This window comes from Drosophila bipectinata, chromosome XR, assembly GCF_030179905.1.
Source record: "Drosophila bipectinata strain 14024-0381.07 chromosome XR, DbipHiC1v2, whole genome shotgun sequence".
Lineage (NCBI taxonomy): Eukaryota > Metazoa > Arthropoda > Insecta > Diptera > Drosophilidae > Drosophila > Drosophila bipectinata.
This window is the reverse complement of record NC_091735.1, coordinates 4,926,599-4,946,863: the sequence shown is the minus strand read 5'-3', so window position 1 is coordinate 4,946,863 and position 20,265 is coordinate 4,926,599. Positions and strand designations below refer to the sequence as shown.

Sequence of the window (20,265 nt, the reverse complement as noted above, 5' to 3'; positions counted from 1 at the left end):
CTGCGCTACGGACTGAATGCAACAGGCATGAAGAGATTTTAGAAGGGAATCGTAATAGAGCCGTCCCGCGAATTTGACCAAATACTTGACCTTCGCTTAACAAAATTTAATTCATTAACCAGACGGAGGAGGTTTTTGAAGACGACCAGGAATCAAATGAAGTTTGTGTCATTCTTTCGATAGAAAAAATCAAATGTTGGAATTGTGACGAATTAGGACATCGGTTTCAAGATTATCTAAAAACACGTCGCATATTTTGTTATGGGTGTGGGTCGATTAACACTTATTAACCCAATTGTTCGAAATGAACAATGTCATCCCGGGTCGGAAAACCGATCTCGGGATATTCGCCAAAACCATTAGGCGTAATAGGTGGTGCTTTAGCAAAACGCATACTGGAGGAGAAAAATAATTTTAAGTCCCGAAAGGGGATGGTAAAAACCGCCGATGGGCAAATGCAAAATATCACTGGAGTGATAAAGTCAATACCGCTGGAATGTCAAATACGTTTTAATTTTGTGCATGAGTCCAATAAGCCAAACTTGGTCGAAAGCTTGAGATACGTCGAGGAAAAAAGTGCTACAGTATTCTCGCTGTTCGAAGGCTGAGCGTATTTCGGATGTTAATCTGTTCACTTGCTCAATGGTTCCGTGGTTTCTTCGGAAGCCAAATTTGTGTGCCGGGATAATGTTTCAAGCTTTCAGATGTGGTATTATGCGAGTTAAAAAGCATTTTTCAAACAATTTAGACACAAAAGTTAGAAGGCTTTTTGGTCTGTATGATGTCAGAATTGTGTGGTCTTTTCCATGCTTCGGTATCATTATAATGATGGATTTCTTCCACTTTTTTGGGAAATAGTCAAGATTAATGATCCCATTAAATAGTTTGCAGACGCCCTCTACAGCGCATTTTGGAAGTTCGATCAGCATCTTTCGCGTCAATATGTCACTACCGGGAGCCTGTTTTGGTTTTAGCCCTCTTATGACTTTTTTGATTTTGTTCGGCCGAAATGAAGGTGCAGCTGGCTGAGGAGTAGCGTCTGGCTGAAATACTGGCAGACGAAATGAATTTGAGGCTGGGTTTGGCTGGAAAAAACTTTGGAGATGTGTAGGGAATGTTTCAGCACGGTCTTCGTCGCTGCGAGCCCTGCATCTCGAAGAGTTTCTTATCGGGGTGGTCGTTTCAATTGGGGCGCGAAATTGGGTGGGCCCTCCACAGGGGGTACTTTGTGCTTGTTGGCGAGAGATTCTGGATGTACCTCAGCTGTGCATTTTTTTTCCTGTTGGTGAAGAGCCTGGTCGAGTGATCGGGTTGCTTCCTTAAGGCGTTGTTTTGAAGCTGGTGATCTGCTGTTTTGCCAATCACGACGCGTGCGCCTCTTTTCTCGCACGAGCTGTTCGATTTGCTGATTAGATTTGTAAGATTTGTTTCAGTCTATGAGGGCTTCCTCTCCATGAGGACTAGGGATTTAAGCTGCCGCAACGAGTACTTCTTCCAGGGCGCTCGTAGTGTAGTCGATGTCCGATTCCATGTTAAATTCCGGGGCGAGTTCTATGTGGTCACTCACGTACTTTTTGTATTTTAGCCAGTTCGTTTTTGGCGTCGTCAGGCTGAAGGGGTGTTCGGTTATTTCTGGGCTTTGAAGAAGCGTTAGAAGCACAGGCGAGTGGTCTGATGATAAGTCCGAGACTGCTTGGCACTTATTATATTGCGAGGTAAGTTTTTGTCACCGTAAAATCAATAGGGTCTGAGAGCTTGCATTTGTCGGTTGGCGAGTATGTATGACTTCCAGGAGAAACATAGTCCAGTTTATTTTTCACATCTATAATTGCATTGTACTAATGCCTTCCTTTGGGAGTCACTAGACGTGATCCCCAGTGCGTGTATTTGGAGTTGTAGTCTCCTGCGGCTATAAAACGATCCCCAAGTGAATTGTAGAAGTCCATAAATTGTCCTACCGAGATTAAGAAACGAGGAGGGCAGTAAACGGCAGCGATTGAAAGGTTTCAGTTACTTGACTGAATTTGTATCGATGTGGCCTGCAAAAAGTTTGTTGCAAACCTTTTGTGAAAATGGTGTTTGATGCGTTCTATGATTAAAGCTCCAGTTCCGCCGTGGGCTTACCCATCTGGATTATCTGTACGGTAGATTGTGTAGCCTCTTATTTGAAAAATGTATTTGCTTGTAAGATGCGATTCCATCAGTAGCATTACGTCAATATGGTTTTCGTTCAAGAGTTGTGACAATTCTAGTTTATGCCGTGGGGAACCTTTGGCGTTCCACATTAAGATTATTAAGACTGTTGTGCTACGAGGTAACTGTATTACCATGTTCTGGTTTTGAAAAAGTGTTTGCATGGTCGTTTTTATGAATGACATTAGCTCCATCATACTTTGGTAGGCTTAATATTTGCCTACCGTTTTGCTATAGGGGCCTGCTTTTTTTGCTTTTCTGGTGCCTGCTGAGCGATTTTTACTACGTTGAATTGGATTTAGGAGAAGAAGCCGTTGGTAGTGTTTAGGGGACCGAATGAGGTCCTTGCAGCTTTGGCGAAAAAGACGTCTGTTTGGTTATTGATGATTTTTAATGCCAGTAAATAAAAATCAGAATTTAATTAAGTTAAACGTTATAAACTTTATTTGGGCCGCATATGAAATAAGGATTTATGTACAATATGTGAAATCCAATTTAGGATGCGAGCGCATAAGAAGACGAACGAGAGTGGCGCCAACCTTCCAGAATAGGCTGCCGAATTAGTGAAGCCGAGCGGCCGAAAGAGAGTCGGCTTGCGACCATCAAAACATCAGTTTATAATTAATTATTATGTTTAAATTAGTTGCTAGCTGCTTGACCCGAAATTCTCCCCCCAGTTGGGGATTCTACTCCAACTTCATCCTTAAAGGGCAACAGCCACAGCTTAGTCACTGCTCGCTTGGTAACTCCAGATGAGGTTTTTATCACCGCCACTCGAAAGATTCCATCTCGACCAGGGATTAACTCCATTATTCTCACAAGCGGCCATTTCATCGGAGGTAGGTTCTCGTCCTTTGTTAACACCACATCGTTCGGGGCCAGGGCAGGACTGGAGGCACGCCATTTGGAGCGCTGCTGGAGAAGGCTTAGGTACTCCTCCTTCCATCGGGACCAGAAAGACTGCTGCAGGAAAGACACGCGCTGCCAGCTGTCCAACCGGTTGAATTTCAGCTTTGTGACATCAGGCTCGATAAAGCTGACTGACGGACCACCAGTTAAAAAATGAGCCGGGGTCAGAACATCAAGGTCTGCAGGATTTTCTGAAAGAGACAATAAGGGTCGTGAATTTATAACAGCCCCAATATGGCACAGCAGCGTTCGCAGCTCCTCGAATCCAAGAACTGCAGATCCGACAGCTCGGTAAAAATGGTGCTTAGCGGTTTATACAGCCGCTTCCCACAGACCACCGAAATGCGGAGATGCGGAGGAATAAAATGCCATTCGATGGACTCTATAGAGCAAAACTCCAGCAGTGCCCGTTGATGCTCTTCCCTTAGAAACAATCGGCGCAGCTCCTTCAGCTCGTTTTTGGCTCCAACAAAGTTTGTTGCGTTGTCCGACCAAATATGTTGAGGCCTTCGACGGGTGCATATAAACCGCTTCAAAGTCTGTAAAAAAGACATTGTGGACAGATCCTTTACAAGCTCCAGGTGGACGGCTGTCGTAGCAAATCAAATGAAAATGCTAACGTAACATTTTACTGGAGCCTTATTGCGCACTTCCGGCTTATAATAGAACGGCCCATAAAAATCCACACCAGTGACTCCAAAGACCTGGGAGCCGCTAACTCTTTGCTCCGGGAGATCAGCCCTAATGTGCTCCAACAAACGAGGCTTAGTCCGGAAGCATCGGATGCATTTGTGTATTGCCTTCGTCACGGTTTTTCTCCCCCCAATTGGCCAATATTGGGACCAAATAATTGCCAAAAGTGCGCGAGGCCCCGTATGTAAATTTCGCTCATGGAAGTCAACAATTATAGCCTGCGTAACTGGATGGCTTGGTGGAAGTATAATTGGATGCTGACTGTCAAAATCCAACGACGAATTTTTTAGCCGACCGTCTACGCGCAACAAACCAAATTTATCCAAGAAGGGAGAGGATGAGGCAAGGGCACTGGATACCGCTATCTCTTTTCCACTTTGAAGAGCCTTTATGTCCTCCCAAAAATGCGCACGCTGAATTAGTCGCAATAACAGCTGTGTTGCAGATTTTATATTGCTAGCCGTGACACTGTTGTGGCGAATTTGTTTAGAAAACTTGTACACGGAAGCGAATACCCTCTGCAGTGCTGAAAACGAATTAGCATACTTAGAAACCGCTGTTATATCCACGTACGGAGACTGAATGAGCAGGACCCTTGCACGTAACTCCTGGGTTGATCTCTCAGATGGGACCGCGGTTGGCCACGCCTCTTGGGATCCAATGAGAAACGGAGGACCGTGAGACCACAGCTTATTCCCAACCAATTCATTGGGGAGAGCACCACGCGACAGGATGTCTGCTGGGTTCAAAGAAGTGGGATCATACCGCCACTCCATTTCTCTAGTTAGCTTCTGAATGGTCGAAACTCGATTGGCGACGAAATCATTAAACCGAGAGTGTTCTTCTCGAATCCTAGACAGAGCCACAGCAGAATCGCACCAACAAACATACTTTCCAATGTAGACCTTCAACTGGGCTACTTCCGACATAAGTCGAGCCAAAAACTCGGCTCCCGATAACTCCAGCTTCGGCACTGTAACAGTCTTTAACGGCGCAACTCGGGACTTCGAGCAGAGTAAATAACTTGCAAATCATGCGCCCTTGGACACGACATAAATGCATGCCCCATACGCCTCAATGCTGGCGTCACAGAATCCATGGACCTCCACCTCGGATTTCGATGTTAGCGCCCATCTAGGGAATTCGGCGCGCTGCGTACTAACAAAGCTGCTAAAAATCATATTCCAGTCGCAGTGAAGAGCTTGAGGAAGACTTTCATCCCAGGACAACTTCTCACGGCACAGTTTCTGGAGAAAAATCTTTGCCTTTGAAAGTACAGGACCAACAAGGCCTAATGGGTCATAAAGCCGAGTAACTGAAGAAAGCACAATGCGCCTAGTGGGCTTTGAAATTGACTGAATCCCTTCAAAGGAAAAGAGCAAGCGGTCAGTTGCAGGATCCCAAGCCAGACCCAGTGTCTTTGTGAGGTTGCTGCCATCATCAAACCTTGGGAAAGACTCCCGATCTTCTTTTCCCGTCAGCAACATTGGAGCACCACTTCCTTAACCGAAATTGGCTTTTGGCAAGGATCCCGGATGTTTGCTGTAATGTTTGCTAATAGCTTCATCTATAGACTCGCCTCCGGAAAGTAGATCATCCACATAAAAGTCGCGACGCAGAATTTCGGCCCCCTTTGGAAACATTAATTGCTCATCATCTGCCAACTGATGCATTGTCCGAACTGCTAAAAATGATGCAGGCTTCGTTCCATAGGTGACAGTATCCAGCTTAAAAACCTGTAACTCATCATGGGTGGAATCCCGCCAAAGAATACACTAAAGATAGCTGTCCTCAAGAAAAACCCTGACGCAACGACATTTTACAAATATCTCCATTAATGGCTACCCGATGGCATCGGAACCTTAAGAGAATATGCAGTAACTTTGGCTGAATAACTGGGCCAGACATCAACACGTCATTCAACGAATATCCAGAAGTGGTGACAGCAGATCCATCAAAAACAACCCTGAGCTTGGTTGTTGAACTGTCCTCCTTTAAAACGCAATGGTGTGGAAGAAAGTATTGACCAGTGACGCTCGCATCAGCAGGGACTGGAGACATGTAACCGAACTCCAAATACTCCTTTATGAAAGCAGAATATTTCTCCTTCAATTGAGGACGGCGACAGAGCTTCATCTCGAGGGAAAGAAATTGTCGAACGGCTTGGGGGTAAGATTCTCCCAGCAACTTAGAACCGCATTTTAGCAGCCGAGCAACATGTTGCACGAAATGCGCATCGCAATCTAGCTTCTCCTTCGTCCGCTTCACAATAGGCTCGGAGCAGTCTTCGATTTCCCAAAACCGGCGGAGCAGAGAATCCAGCTGATCATCCAGCATTGTTGCGCTTGTGGGCAGTGGAAACGAGTGATCTTCTCTGGACATGTGAACCGCCTCCCCACAAGACCCATCCAAGTCGGGTTTTCTGCAGCAAAGGCAGGCCGGCTGACAGCTTAATTTGCCCAACACACAGCCGCTCGTAAAACAGACTGGCTCCTATAAGAAGGTCGATGCGCTGTGGGCGGAAAAATTCAGGATCAGCCAAAGAAAGATTGGTAGGAATATTCCAACTGGGGACATCCAAACTGAAGCTAGGCTGCAGGACCGTGATATTGGCGGCGATGACGGCGTAACCAGGGCCGAGTATTTGGAGCAGTGAGAACGCAGGAGAACATCCATCTGTCGCAAAACCGGTATCGCCAATACCAGACACCGCCATGAATGATTTGTACCTCCGGAGCTGCAGCTGACTTGCCAGCCGGGAAGTGATCCCGTGCACCTGAGATCCAGAATCCAACAGAGCTCGGCATGAAACAAGGGATCCAGCGCGACTACGAACAAGAATGTTCGCTGTAGCAAGCAACGATATATTGCCGCTGCGACCTTAAGAAACTAGTGCATTAGCAGTGGACGGCGAAGAGGCTACAGGCTCGGCGACCTCGGCTATGGCTGACGTGGGAGGACCAACCAAAGGCTGGCCGCTAGATGCCTGCGGCTCCAGATGCAACAGGCTGTGATGTCTCCTTCAACAACTGCGACAATTATCAGCGAGGCACTCACGCATGTGAGTCACGCCCGTTTGCATACTCCTCTCACTTAGCCTGGGTAGCTGGGTCCAAACTTTGAAGCAGAACCTGGACGATGATGCAGCTGGCGATCTGAACTGAGGAACCCAAATTCTTTAAGACTCGCATATGGGCATTGAATTTGTCCGAAAGACTTCGAAGAGCTGCTATTGAGCCACTTTCCAACAGACTGAGACCCAGAACCTCGTTCACGTGTGCCTGAAATATTAAACGACGCTTATTAAATCGTATCTCCAATAAGTTCAGCGCAACATCATAGTTCTCGTCGGAGACTTCCAAGGAACGAACTGCTCCGAAAGCGGACTCCCGAGGGCAAGATCGCAACCTTTGCAGCTTTTCCACCTTACTAATACGAGGATTACTGCCGACGATTGTAGAAAAGATCGAGTAAAATTCAGCCCATTCCGAGTATCCACCGCTGAACGTAGGGAGCGGCAGAGGAGGCAGCACTTGAAAACTTTGACTAACCCTGGGTCAGCCTGCATGGTGGACATTCCGTTGGCAAGGGTGGAATGGGCAGCAATTCGAGAAGAGCAAAGAGTCGTCTCGTGCTCAATTTCGGCCTACATCGTCGCTATAAGCTCCGAAACAGTCCATCGAAGGCCAATGCTGATCTGCAAAAGGTCCAAATTCTCAAGCTCCCCGTGGATGACCTTGAAGTCGCTGAATATGGTGGCTATCTGACCATGTCGCACGTGTAGCATGGCATCATCCACCTTGGAAATAGGCTGAAGAGCTCCTTGGATCCTCTGTAAGTCCTGAAGAATACCCAGGGCCTTGCACTTTAAAAAAGCTCCTGTGACGGCGCCGCTGGAGTTCAAGATTTATTATATTAAGTTCCAAACAACCGAAGTAAATTTTATTTGCTCGCGGCGAACACGATCTGTCCCACTCTGCGCTCAGAACCGTAGTTTATGTTTATGTATGTATAATATATTATATATTATAATTTGTTTATTATTATAAACAAACGTATTAGCCACGTATGAAAATTGTTCACATAACACTGTTTTCAAAAATGTTTTGTTTTTGTTTTAGTAATTTGTTTATGTGTATACAAATATATTAACGATCACGTCGGGGTTCACCAATGTTTGGTCATTGAGCGTTTTCAATGCCGTAAATAAAAATCAGAATTTAATTAGGTTCAACGTTATAACTTTATTCAGGCCGCATATGAAATTAGGATTTATGAACAATATTTGAAATCCAATTTAGGATGCGAGCGCAGTAAGAAGACGAACGAGAGTGGCGCCAACCTTCCAGAATAGGCTGAGCGGATGCTCGCTAACTTTTAAGTCAATAATAATTAAATAAATAAGTAAAGCCGAGCGGCCGAAAGAGAGTCGGCTTGCGACCAACAAAACATCAGTTAATAATTAATTATTATGTTTAAATTAGTTGCTAGCTGCTTGACCCGACAACGTCTATCGTAGCTTTTGACACAATATACACATTCTGTGGATTTTAGTTATTGAGCGGTTAATTGTATCTATTTGTCTATTGAATTGGTTTATCTACCTTGATTCTATGCTAACTCCAGTTCTTAACTGGTTTATGGCTTCTATAAAATAGACTAACATACAGCTTAGGCTTATATACTGGGTGCAAAGGAAAACTCCTTCACTGCGTGGCAAACTTTGCAAGCGCACAAATAAACACTCGCTATCAAAAGAAGTGATTTTAGGATGTAGTCTCCGGCCTACTTTTTAGAGGTTATTTCAAAAAACTCTTTTAATAATAAAAAATAATGCGATCGTTTCAATTTTCAAATATGTTTTTATAGGCATTATAAACTTTTTGAAAATATTTTGTTTAATTTATTCTTGTGTACTTTAATACACTTTATAGCATGCCAAAGTATGCATATAAAAAAAGGTAGGTCCCTGGCGCAGGTGATTTCGACTGCTAGAGTCATGATTCATCCGAAACAAAAAATTAGAATAGATTATTGTTTTGTAAACTCCGTACTAGAATGAAATATTTTCATCAATAAACAACAGGATGGCAAACTCACAAAAAAAAAAATTTGAAAAAATTAAAAAATTTATCTTAAATTAATGATAAAAAAAAACTAATCATTAAAAATAAATGATTCTAGTACGGGACAGAGGTGTTACTTTTAAGAATAACATATCCAAATTTCAGCAAGATCGGTACCATAGAATTTTGTGAATCACCTGCGCCGCACACAAAAATTTAGTTCCAAAAAAGAAGCGTTAAAGTTTAAAGTGTGTTAAAGTTTTTTAAGTGTAGGCGCGCTCTCGATTATGGGCTGTATCTCTGTCATTATTTGATATTTCCTAAAATCAGTCGTCAAGAATATGGGAGATTGATATTTAGTCCGTGGTGCGGAACTGGCATTGATAGTTTGGTATCTGTGAGAAGCGATGTTCGTGGGTGAGTCTGGTGTGGCCAAGTCGGAGGTTGGAGGTCTGTGCAGTTTTACTGTAGTCGGCTATGCTTATTGCTTTAGGATTAATTTGTTGGTACCACTGCGATGATTTTTGCAAGATTGTAGGTTTTTTTTTGAGGGAGTCTGATTTTAATTGTTTAATTTTAATTTAATTAATTAATTTAATTTTAAGGAAGTTTAGAATTAGCTGGAGGTTTGCAGGATTAGGGTCAATTAATAGTGATGATTTTTGCAAGATTGTAGGTTTTTTTTTGAGGGAGTCTGATTTTAATTGTTTAATTTTAATTTAATTAATTAATTTAATTTTAAGGAAGTTTAGAATTAGCTGGAGGTTTGCAGGATTAGGGTCAATTAATAGTTCCGTGAGTTTAAAATTTTGAAAATTTTTTCTATGTGTTTGTAGGGCGGGGCAGTCGTCAAGAATATGGGAGATTGATATTTAGTCCGTGGTGCGGAACTGGCATTGATAGTTTGGTATCTGTGAGAAGCGATGTTCGTGGGTGAGTCTGGTGTGGCCAAGTCGGAGGTTGGAGGTCTGTGCAGTTTTACTGTAGTCGGCTATGCTTATTGCTTTAGGATTAATTTGTTGGTACCACTGCGATGATTTTTGCAAGATTGTAGGTTTTTTTTTGAGGGAGTCTGATTTTAATTGTTTGTTGATGTCTCCACGGTTAACATTTGTTTTAGAAAATAGTGGAGCGATGGTCGCTCCTTTTGCTGCTGCATCGGCATTTTCGTTGCCCTTGATTCCGACGTGGCTGGGGACCCATAGGAGTTTGATTATAGTTTTATTTTTTAGCAGAAGGTCGCGGATTGACGTTACATAAAAGCTGGAATTGTTTATGTTGGCTATTGCTTCCAATGTGGATAGGGAATCTGAGCAGATGCAGAATTTCGCTCTAATCTTGACTGCTATTTTGATGGCTTCAAGAATAGCAATCGCCTCTGCCGTGTAGACTGTTGAGTAGCTTGGGAGGACAGCTTGTTTAAGGGTATCATCTTCTGCCGTTACCGCAAAGCCAATTATTTCCTTGTTCAAGGATCCATCTGTGAACAGGAGCGTGAAGTTCTTCCTCATGAGCTGGTGTTTCATTTCTTGAAATTGTTGGACAAATATGTCCTTGTTTGTATCAGATTTTTTTAGACGGCTTAGTTGGGTATCTATTAGATTGATATCGAGAAACCAGGGCGGTAATATTGGTTTAGGCTTATGAGGAAGAGAGGTTGGGAGTTCTAGCTTTAGACTTTGTAACTTTTTTAGTAAGTGCTCGATTCTGATTTCTAATGGTTCGATGTTAGATTCCAGGTATAGATTGAAAGTGGGTGTTGAGCAGAAGGCTCCCAGAGAGATGTTCGCAAGATTAAGTTAACGTTTTAATTGCTTTTATAAGTGACTTTGAGGAGTTACCGTATATCGGTAAAGCAAATTCAATTTTGGAAATACATGGGCTTTTGACGATTTGAACAAGGGTGTTGGGGTGGCTGTTGTATTTTCTGCTACTCCACAAACTTGCAATCGAAACCAAATACGAGCTGTCCTCGGATCATTTGGCCATCGTCGCAACGCTAAGCCAAAGACCGCAATGCAAGCCAAAAAAGAAATCAATACTCCCGCCCGGCTCCTCTGTTGAAAAGTTTAAGGAGTCCCTGAACAGAAGCATTAACCTCAACACGGTCATCAACCATCCAGACGATCTTGAAGCTGCGGTGGCAGCTTTCATGGAAAATATACACACTGCTGCGACAGCTGCTACCCCGAACCAAAGTCACCGTTCGAATCACAATAGCAACAATCTGCTCCCACAAAATGCTCTACTTCTCATACGGCTTAGAAGAAAAGTCCGTCGACAATACACAAGCACAGGAGATATTCGCTTCCACAGGATTTATAAAAGACTGTCAAACCGGCTAAGCAAAGTCCTGACCAAGAACAAGCAAGACCATATAGACCAGATGTTGGAAAATGCGAGTCCAGATGCATCTACCAATTACTCCTTATGGAAACTCACAAGTCGATTTAAGAGACAGGTCATCCCAAAGGCTCCACTCAGAAATCCCGCTGGCGGTTGGTGTAGGTCAAGTCAGCAGAAGCGGATATCTTTGCTGATAATCTGGAAAATAGATTTAAGCCGCTAGATCTAGCTCCACTGGAAAACCGAATGTTTGTAGAAACACAACTGGACAGACCATTTCAAATGGCTCTTCCCTGTAAGCCTGTAACCTTGGAAGAAGTCAAGGCACAGATCGGAAACCTCAAAAACAAAAAAGCACCAGGAGAGGACCTTCTGGACAATAAAACGCTGAAGATTCTTCCCATCAAGGCACTACTATTTATAGTCCTATTGTTTAACAGCGTCCTAAGGCTGAGTCATTACCCGAGAGCATGGAAGAATGCTATCATCACGATGATACCCAAGCCTGGAAAGCAACCCACTGAGGTAGATGCATACAGGCCAATTAGTCCCTTACCTGCATTCGGTAAAATGATGGAAAGAGTCATTCTGAATCGCATCCTTGCACTAGAAAGGGTAAGCAGAGCTATTCCAAAGTGGCAATTTGGCTTTCGAAAGAGTCATGGCACACCTGAACAGCTACATCGCGTGGTCAATTTCGCTCTTGAAGCCATGGAAAACAAAATGTATGCAGTTGCTGTGTTCATGGACATTCAACAAGCCTTTGACAGGGTATGGCACGATGGTCTTCTAAGCAAGCTGAAAAACCTCCTAACGCCTCAGCTTTTTCTCCTAGTTCAGAGCTTCTTATCGGAGAGAAAATTCAGTGTGGTTTTCGATGGAGAAAAGTCGTCAAAACGCCCAATCTCAGCCGGTGTACCACAAGGTAGTGTACTAGGTCCGACGCTTTACTCTCTGTACACATCAGATATGCCAGACTCCTGGGCCTGTACCCAAGTCGACGATGGTAACATGCTGATCGCAACGTACGCTGACGACACTGCTGTTATGGTCAGAAGTCCAAGCATAGAAATCGCAACCTTGGGTCTGCAAGAGTACGTGACACGTTTTGAAAAGTGGACTACAGATTGGAGCATAGGCATCAACTGCAGCAAATGTGCTTGTGTCACATTCTCCACAAGGCCAAAAAACTGCCCAGGCATCTCCATGCTTGGCTCTGTGCTTCGTCACGAAGCCTACTACAAGTACCTTGGTGTGATTTTGGATAGAGGACTTAACTTCCAGAGGCACACAACGATGATAAAGCAGGCGGTGCTTTCAAAGGCAGCAAGTATGTCCTGGTTATTATCACCAAGAAATAAGCTTTCACTTTCCAACAAAGTTAGGATCTACAAATCTATTCTCAGCCCAATCTGGAAGTATGCATTACAAGTCTACGGCATAGCGTCTAAGTCAAACCTGAAAAAAATACGAGTAGCGCAAAGTAAGATAGTCAGATCGATTTGTAATGCCCCCGCGGTTCATGAGAACTAGGGATATAGAAAGAGATCTTAAAATATCAAAGATAGGCGATGTAATACGTATACATTCAGAAAAATATCATGAACGCCTTGGCTTTCATCCTAACTCCCTAGCGAGGAGGCTAACATGGAGACCTAGAAAAAGAAGATTAAAAAGATACCATCCACATGACCTTCCTTTAAGATTCATATAGCCGTTGAAGTTAAAAATGTAAAATTAAAATAATTTAGAATTATATATAGAAAATAGAATTAATTAGATATAGAATTAATGTATAATCATTGATACGTACTTATTGATATTCCCCTGTAAATTACAACCTGTTCAAGCTGCCACAAAGGTAGCAGTATACCCGTTAATGTTCAATAAATATACACATTTAAAAAAAAAAAAAAAAAAAAAAAAAAAAAGTATTTTCTGCTGGCATTTTATTATATTTGATGATTTCGGTAGTGATTTGTGTAATTTATTGAAGTGGGGTTTGAATTTGTATTTTGTGTTGAAGGACAGACCTAGAATAGTTAGTTCGTTAACTGTGTTTATAATTGCGGATTGTGTAGAGATCTGGCATGAACATTGTTTTTTCCGGCAAATGTGGATGTGTTTGCATTTTGAAATTGAAAGCATTGCGCCGGATTTTTGGCACCATTCATTGATTTCAGTAAACAGCATGTCGAGGTTGATTGAAATGTTTTTTTCTTTTTTCAATGGTATTAAGATGTTAAAATCGGCCGCATAAGCTGTGTGTTGAAGTTCCTTGTGCTTGTCGATTATATCTGAGAGACTGTTGAACGCAATGAGAAAAAGTACTACCGAGAGGGGAGATCCCTGCGGAATGCCATTGTGGAGTGGGTGTGTCCTTGAGGTGTTATCATTGGCACGAACTCTTATTTTCCTTTTTGACATGAAGTTCATCACATATTTGATAATTAATGGACCGCAGCCCCATACTGATAGTTGATTTGTGATGGTATGCAATCCTATTTTTTCAAATGCTTTTGCGAAGTCAAGAGATATAATGGATATGTGTCTTTTTTCAGAGAGGGCTCTACTAATTAGAGCGTTTGTGTAAAGCAGACAATCCATTGCAGATTTCCCTTTTTTAAATCCGAGTTGACGGCTGTTCAGTAGCTTATTGGTTGTAGCAAACCACCATAGCCGTTTTGAGATTATTCTGTCAAGGGTTTTAGATAAAAATGGGTTGAGGGAGATAGGTCTATATGATTCCGTCATGGTTTTGTCTGCACCTTGTTTGTGGATAGGTATAATTGTGCTGATTTTGTACGATTGAGGAATATAAGATTTTAAAATTTTGTTGAAAAAGCGGATAATTCTCATTTTCAGTGATTCAGCGACGTGTCGTATCATGTCATAGTTAATCTTATCTTGTGTGTGTGACCCTTTAAGCTATTTAGTGCCGATGAGAACTCTAGGAAGTTTATATCCTGTTCCATGAACGCTGCAGTTTTGTGTGGGGGAGATAAAAAGTTTAGCGTATTTAGATTATTTTTTTCTTCAATGAAAAGGTTGGAGAATTGGGAGTCTTCTGAACGGAGTGACCAATAGCTTGCGAAGGCTTCAGAAATATCTTCGGAGCTAGTGAGCAAATCGCTACTGCTGTTGTCCTTAATAGCGTGTATTTGTGTAGCTTTGTGAAGACCACAGAACTTTTTTATATTACTCCAAATTGCTTCCGGTTTGGACTGAGGGGAGATTGTCGAAGTCAATTTAAATAGGCTATTTGCTTTACTCAATTTGAATTCCCTTCTGAATTTTGCGTTCATTTTTTTTATAATGAATGAGGTTGTCGTTGGACATATCTCTGTTGAATGTTCTCCAGGCTTTAAATTTTTCCTTATTCAGACCTTCCAGTTTTTTGTTCCACCAAGGAACATTGTGGTGGGTCTTAGGTGGTCTCGTGTGTGGAATGCTCCTGTATGCACTTTGCAAAATAATTTTCTTGATATTGCCTGCTTCCTGATTAATGTTTAGTGACATTGGTATTTTATTGTTCAGGTCTTCAGTTAGCATCTCTCGAATTTTTCCCAATCAGCTCTGCTAGTAACGAATCGTTGTACAAAGTTTTAACTTGCTCTCAGATTTTTCGGGAAAATTTCGATGGTGATTGGGAAGTGATCGCTTCCTTGGAAGGAGTGATTGATTTGAAGTCGATTTTGATTTTGAAGTCGCAATATACTTTAAGTTCAGGTGAACAGAATGCCAAGTCAATATGAGTAAAGGTCCTATGTGTTGAGAAATGCGTGGGTTGTCCGTTGTTAAGGATAATGAAGTTGTTATCCAGAATGAATTTTTCTAATATTCTTCCCCTCAGATTAATTTTTGGGGATCCCCAGCTGGTATTCCAGCTGTTGAAGTCTCCTGTAATTAGATTTGGGGAGTTTCCTGGTAAAATTGAATGGAGATCTATTTGGTTGAATTTCTTGTTAGGAGGTATATAGGATGCTATTATATTAAATTTTTTTACAGACTGAATTTCCAATGCAATGGAATCAACTGTGCTCTGAAGAGGGATGGATTTGTGCTGTATAGATTTGTGAATTAAAATTGCTGCGCCGCCATCCGGGCTGTGCGAGGCTGTGTAGTAAATATTGTAGTTAACTGGAATAGGAATTGGTTGGGTGTACGTTATGTGGGTTTCTTGAAGTGAAATGATTTTGGGAGTAAAGCGTTTAATCAGGACTTGCAGTTCGTTGTAATTGTTCAGGTATCCATTCATGTTCCATTGTAGAAGTTTTAGGGTCATTATGATTGTTACTGTGCTGTTTTAGTTTCAATTGAGGCAAATGATTTAAGTTTAGATCTGGTGATAATTGCGCTCGATCATTTTTAAAAAGCCTTTTGGTTCTATTTGTTGTGTTAAACGGATGGATTTTTGCCGGTTTTTTAGCAGTGTGGGAAGTGCAGGGAGTTTCCGAGCTGGATGACATAGGTTCGTCTGGGTCTGGATCGAGGTTCCTGGATGTTGGTGTTTCAAATTCATTTGGGGCATAGCTTATTGTTTTCCTTGTTGACGTTTGGTTTGAGTTGGCTAGATTGGATTTGGCTGCTGAGGAGTAGAGAGATCCATCGTGGTGTCTTCTGTTCTATATGGACCAGGCTGTCCTATTGTCAACTTTTTGTAGGGTCTTAATGGCCTGGACTTCCTTGTTCGACAGGAAGACAGGGCAGTCCTTGTTGCGGGCATGGTGGTCAGGTGTTGGGAGTTTTTTAAGGGAGCAATTTATGCAATTCGGCTTGTTTTGGCAAATTTCTGAGTTCTCATAGTTAACGTGGGCATCGAGACCACAGTTGGCGCAAGTTGGTGTGTTTTTGCAGAACTTTGCGGTATGACCAAACCTAAAGCAGTTGTTGCAACGCATCGGACGCGGTATAAATGTACGCACTTCAACTCTCTCATAGCCAATATAGAGAAAGTCTGGCAGATGGGTTAGCTTAAGGGGAGGTTTTCTTATAGATTTTTCCAAAAATTAAGCAAACTTTGAGAATGGATTGCGAGAAAATGAAAAGACATACGAACTCATGCTTTTGAACTTTTGATTCGTTGTTTATTAACGAGTAAAAAAAATATTCAATATTCAGGAAATTCAAAATGGCGGCTTCAAAATGGCGGATCTCGTAGACCTCTATTTTTCTGCTTTGTCGAGTGTAGGGCCAATGGTAGTGAACTTAAATTGAAAATGTATATAATTTATTAAAATTGATGGAATTTCCTATGCCTTATACCTAACGACATTTAATTTTGGTAAAAATAAACCAATTTCATGGAAGTTTAAAAAAAAAATTGACATTTTTTCTCTTTGTTTTTACTTTGATCTCGTTTAAAAATTATAAATAAACAATTTTTTATGCCAATTTTAGGTATAAGGCATACAAAAAAAAAATGTACTTTTAAACATTTTTTGAATGAAGGAAATCGGATCAATAGAACGAGCCCTGTGCGCGACAAGAGGTTTGAAAACCTGGTTCCGAGAAAAACTCGTTTAAAGTTTTTAGAAACTTTGCCTTTAGATAGCTTTCTTGTTATCATGGGTATGTTTGAAACGCTCTAGCTCAAGAAATACGCGTCGCATCGAAAAATCCCTTGGCACGTATATTCTACACATATTTAACTTTCATTTTATTAAAAAAAAAAAAATCGACTTTTTCAAAAAAATCCAAAAGAACCTCCCCTTAAATGAGATTTTTATTAGACCCGTTTCGTTTTGTGGAGTTTTATTGAGAACCTGGTTGGGAATATATTTATATATTTTCTCGACTCTTTCAACTTTTTGCGACTTTAGGTTGTCCAAGATGACTTTTTCATCAATTCCTCGCAAATTGTTCGAATATATTATCCCAATACTCGAGTTAAGACTACGGTGTTCAGAAATTTTAAAGGGGACATCGACATATGGAGTGTTGGAAGGCATACTGACGAGTTTCTTAAGTTTTTCGGCTTGTAATAAGTTTTAAGTCTTAATCAGTAAATTGCCGTCTTTGGTTTTCTTACAACTTGAAACTTCACCTTGAATAGTATTGTCGATTGTCTTCTTAATAATGAACGGGCAGATTGCAGCCAGGGCCTGGGAATCTTCGTCCGTTCTGGTTGCAACCAAATATATACCGTCTGGAGGGTGTTTTCTCCAGATGTCTGGAGGGTCCAGCATTGTGGGGTCAACAAACTTTAAGGCCACTTAAATTCTGCCAAAATTGTCCGTCGCTCCAGTTGGAGTAGAGATAAGAAGATTTCGTTATTTCGTTTGCTTTGTGCTTGTGTTGTTGTTTTGAAGCTGCGCTACATAGACGTCTCGCGGAAGAACACGACCGATCGGTTAGACTGTCGAAGGTGAACTGATATTGTATAATATTTATATAAGTATATTTATACTTATTTTTTAAATATATTTTTTAAATATATATAAGAGGAATGCAAAGGTTTCCAGTTTTTTTCTAAGAAAATCAAGAAATCGCAGTTATACGCCAGCTCTAAAGTTTGATTACAGTATGTGGTTATCATTTCAATGTGTTGTACACTCTTGGAATTAATTATAATACCCTCTGCAAGGTCATACAAAAATTGTTCGTTACTTAGAGCATTATTTACTGCTTACCTGAACATTGTTCATATCATCAGCGGATTCATCTGTCGAACTTCCGATAAAATCAAAGCTCAAACAGTTTTTTGTAAGACGTAGTAGATGTGACATCAACCTTAACAAAATGTACAGAATAAAAGATTAGTTTTTAAATTTAAATACTTAAAATATATGAAAATTACCTTAAAGTTAAGATAATATTTTCAATCTACTTGAATCTATTTGTATATTATACAAAATTCCTACAGAATTTTTTTTGGGTTGAAAAAACTTTTTATTTATATTAAATATATTAATATAAATAAAGGAAAAGAAAACCACGGATATATTTCGTTAAGAAATATTTAAGATAGACTTTCATTTGAAGATAGATAAGATAAAATACATTAAGACTAAGACTAAGATATAACTTAATAATAGATTATTTGTGTGTGGGTTTTACAAATAATATTTATTGATCATTTGTTTCGCACAAGCCCGTTAGGGTTAGTGTTACTGACAAAGATAAAATATATCGCGAGCTAAGGCTGCGGGGTTTTACAAATGATATTTATTGATCATTTGTTTCGCACGAGCCCGTTAGGGCCAGTGTTACTGACAAAGATAAAATATATCGCGAGCTAAGGCTGCGGAGTTCTACTTAAGACTGAACTAAAATACTACCCGGGTTGTACTTCGAAGCCTTCGTTGGGCTGCGGCGCAGTTGCCCAGTTGCAGTGTCAGCATTCCGTATCCGGCCATCAACGATCACTTGTTGACAGTTGCCCTTGGAATGCGTAGTCAGCACCTCTTTCGTTACGCGTGCGGGCCACCGGATCCGGTGTGCAATTTGGCACTTTTCCTAAATTCGGCCTGCGCGTGTTAACTCCTCCCTCTTTTAAATGGTCGTCGTCCCGAGGACCCACTCGTTCTACATCGTCTTCAGCCCTTGATTTCTTGCGGCGATTAGCCTTCAGGTGATATTTGCCAATGTACAGGATTGCGCATAGTGAAAGGGCAGCCAGTAGAATAAGGCAAATGTTGAGACGGGATCCCGATGACAGCCTTTCTCTGAGGGCCCCGATGTGGTGTAAGTTACTTAGGCTAAGCTCATGGAGAAACGGGAGGCTGAGTCGGTTGTGGTGGGCAGTGACGTTTACTACTGTCATAGCCGACACAGCAGGTATTTTCAGTGAGCTCCCCAGCTGGTTTTTAAACCAGGTTGCCGGCCTTGGTCGTCAGTCACCGTTACGTTGGCATCGTTGATGATAAGGGTTCCGTGGTCCACAATGGTGATTGGGTCTAGATGACCTGGGAGCGTGGAGCAGTGCGCGGTGGCCCCAGAAACTATCTGCTGAGCCCATGTGCCGTTTTTTAGTTCCTTGCAGAATGCGGCACCTACCGTTGTCTTGCAGTCACCGATATTAAGGTTCCGTGTTGGGAATTCGGCAACTAAATTTCCGCCCTCGAAGTTCAGGGTTCTATTGTGGCGTTGAACCGGGTAGACTGTTATTGTCTTACATACGAGCTTTGGATTAGGAAATTTAATAAGAAAGTGCAGAATGTCAGAATTTTGAAAAACGCTTATGCTAGATACTTCTAATATTTCTACCAAACTAATATTAATATTAATAGGCTGTTTGTTTCTGAATTCGCTTAAGTCGGCACCATCTAGAATAGCTGGGCTAACAATATTTAATTTTGCTAGGGTTAGGCCCATAAGGATGTTCTCTAGGTATGTAATGATGATTCTATTCTTTGCTAAAATGATTTCTAACAAGTGCGTTTCTTTATTTGTTTCGTATTTCTGAATCTGATTCATTGCGTTAGCGAGCTGATGAAATCTTACCTGCTCCCAATCGTTAAAGTCAGGCGTACCTGCAATAACCTTGAGTGCCGTACCAATTAAATGAATTCTTCTAGTAGCCCTGTGGTGGAACTTAAGGGTGGTCAGCAACTTGCGAATATGTCTAAGGTCCGTTGCTATAACTGGTGTTCTGTGGTCGTCCGTGAATATTTTCGTCATTGCCTCTGTCTGGTCCGCGTAGTCCACATAGGTCGTCATGCTCGTTGCGTGCTGTAGGTACCCGTAATTCTCCCAGATTACAATTTCATTGTCTTCTATCCACTTCCTCTCTTTCTTTTCAAGCGAACGGTCGTGTTTTTTTGTGCGCACTGCGTTTTTGATAAATATTGGTAAACCGGTGTTTACATACTTTGTGAATTAATCTTGTGAATCATAACAATCTTAAAGCCTAAACCGTATCGCTTCGCGAGTGCTTTGGTATATTTGGAATCGAATTAATAATTTGTCTAAATTCTATTCCAAGCATAGCTCAGCTCTGCTTCTTCCCCGGCTTATCTATATTTTCTGCATTTCTCTTGTGCACTCTTTCAAAGCTCCCGCTTCGGCTTCTTGTTTGGCACAGTGGTTCAAGGTATTGTGTTTTTTAACTTTTTAA

At 41.5% G+C, this 20,265-nt stretch overlaps 2 protein-coding genes across 9 annotated transcripts in view; both read right to left on the bottom strand.

The window, feature by feature from the left end:
* The window catches only part of LOC108120074 (ran-binding protein 16), a 476,341-nt gene that overhangs the window by 391,550 nt on the left and 64,526 nt on the right, over positions 1-20,265 (bottom strand). For all 8 annotated transcript variants that reach the window (XR_011444253.1, XM_043211189.2, XM_043211190.2 and 5 more), the window contains one exon: positions 17,840-17,939. Coding sequence is in view for 7 of the 8 variants with exons in the window: in XM_043211189.2 (XP_043067124.1) it covers positions 17,840-17,939 (100 nt within the window). In the remaining variant the exon portion in view is untranslated. Of the gene's footprint in view, positions 1-17,839; positions 17,940-20,265 lie in introns of those variants that run through there.
* LOC138927772 (uncharacterized) lies at positions 18,993-19,907 on the bottom strand. Its single transcript, XM_070283083.1, has 2 exons — positions 19,653-19,907; positions 18,993-19,331 (listed from the first exon to the last, which is right to left on the bottom strand). The coding sequence occupies exons 1-2, from the start codon at positions 19,866-19,868 to the stop codon at positions 18,993-18,995; spliced, it is 555 nt and encodes a 184-aa protein (XP_070139184.1). The 5' UTR covers positions 19,869-19,907.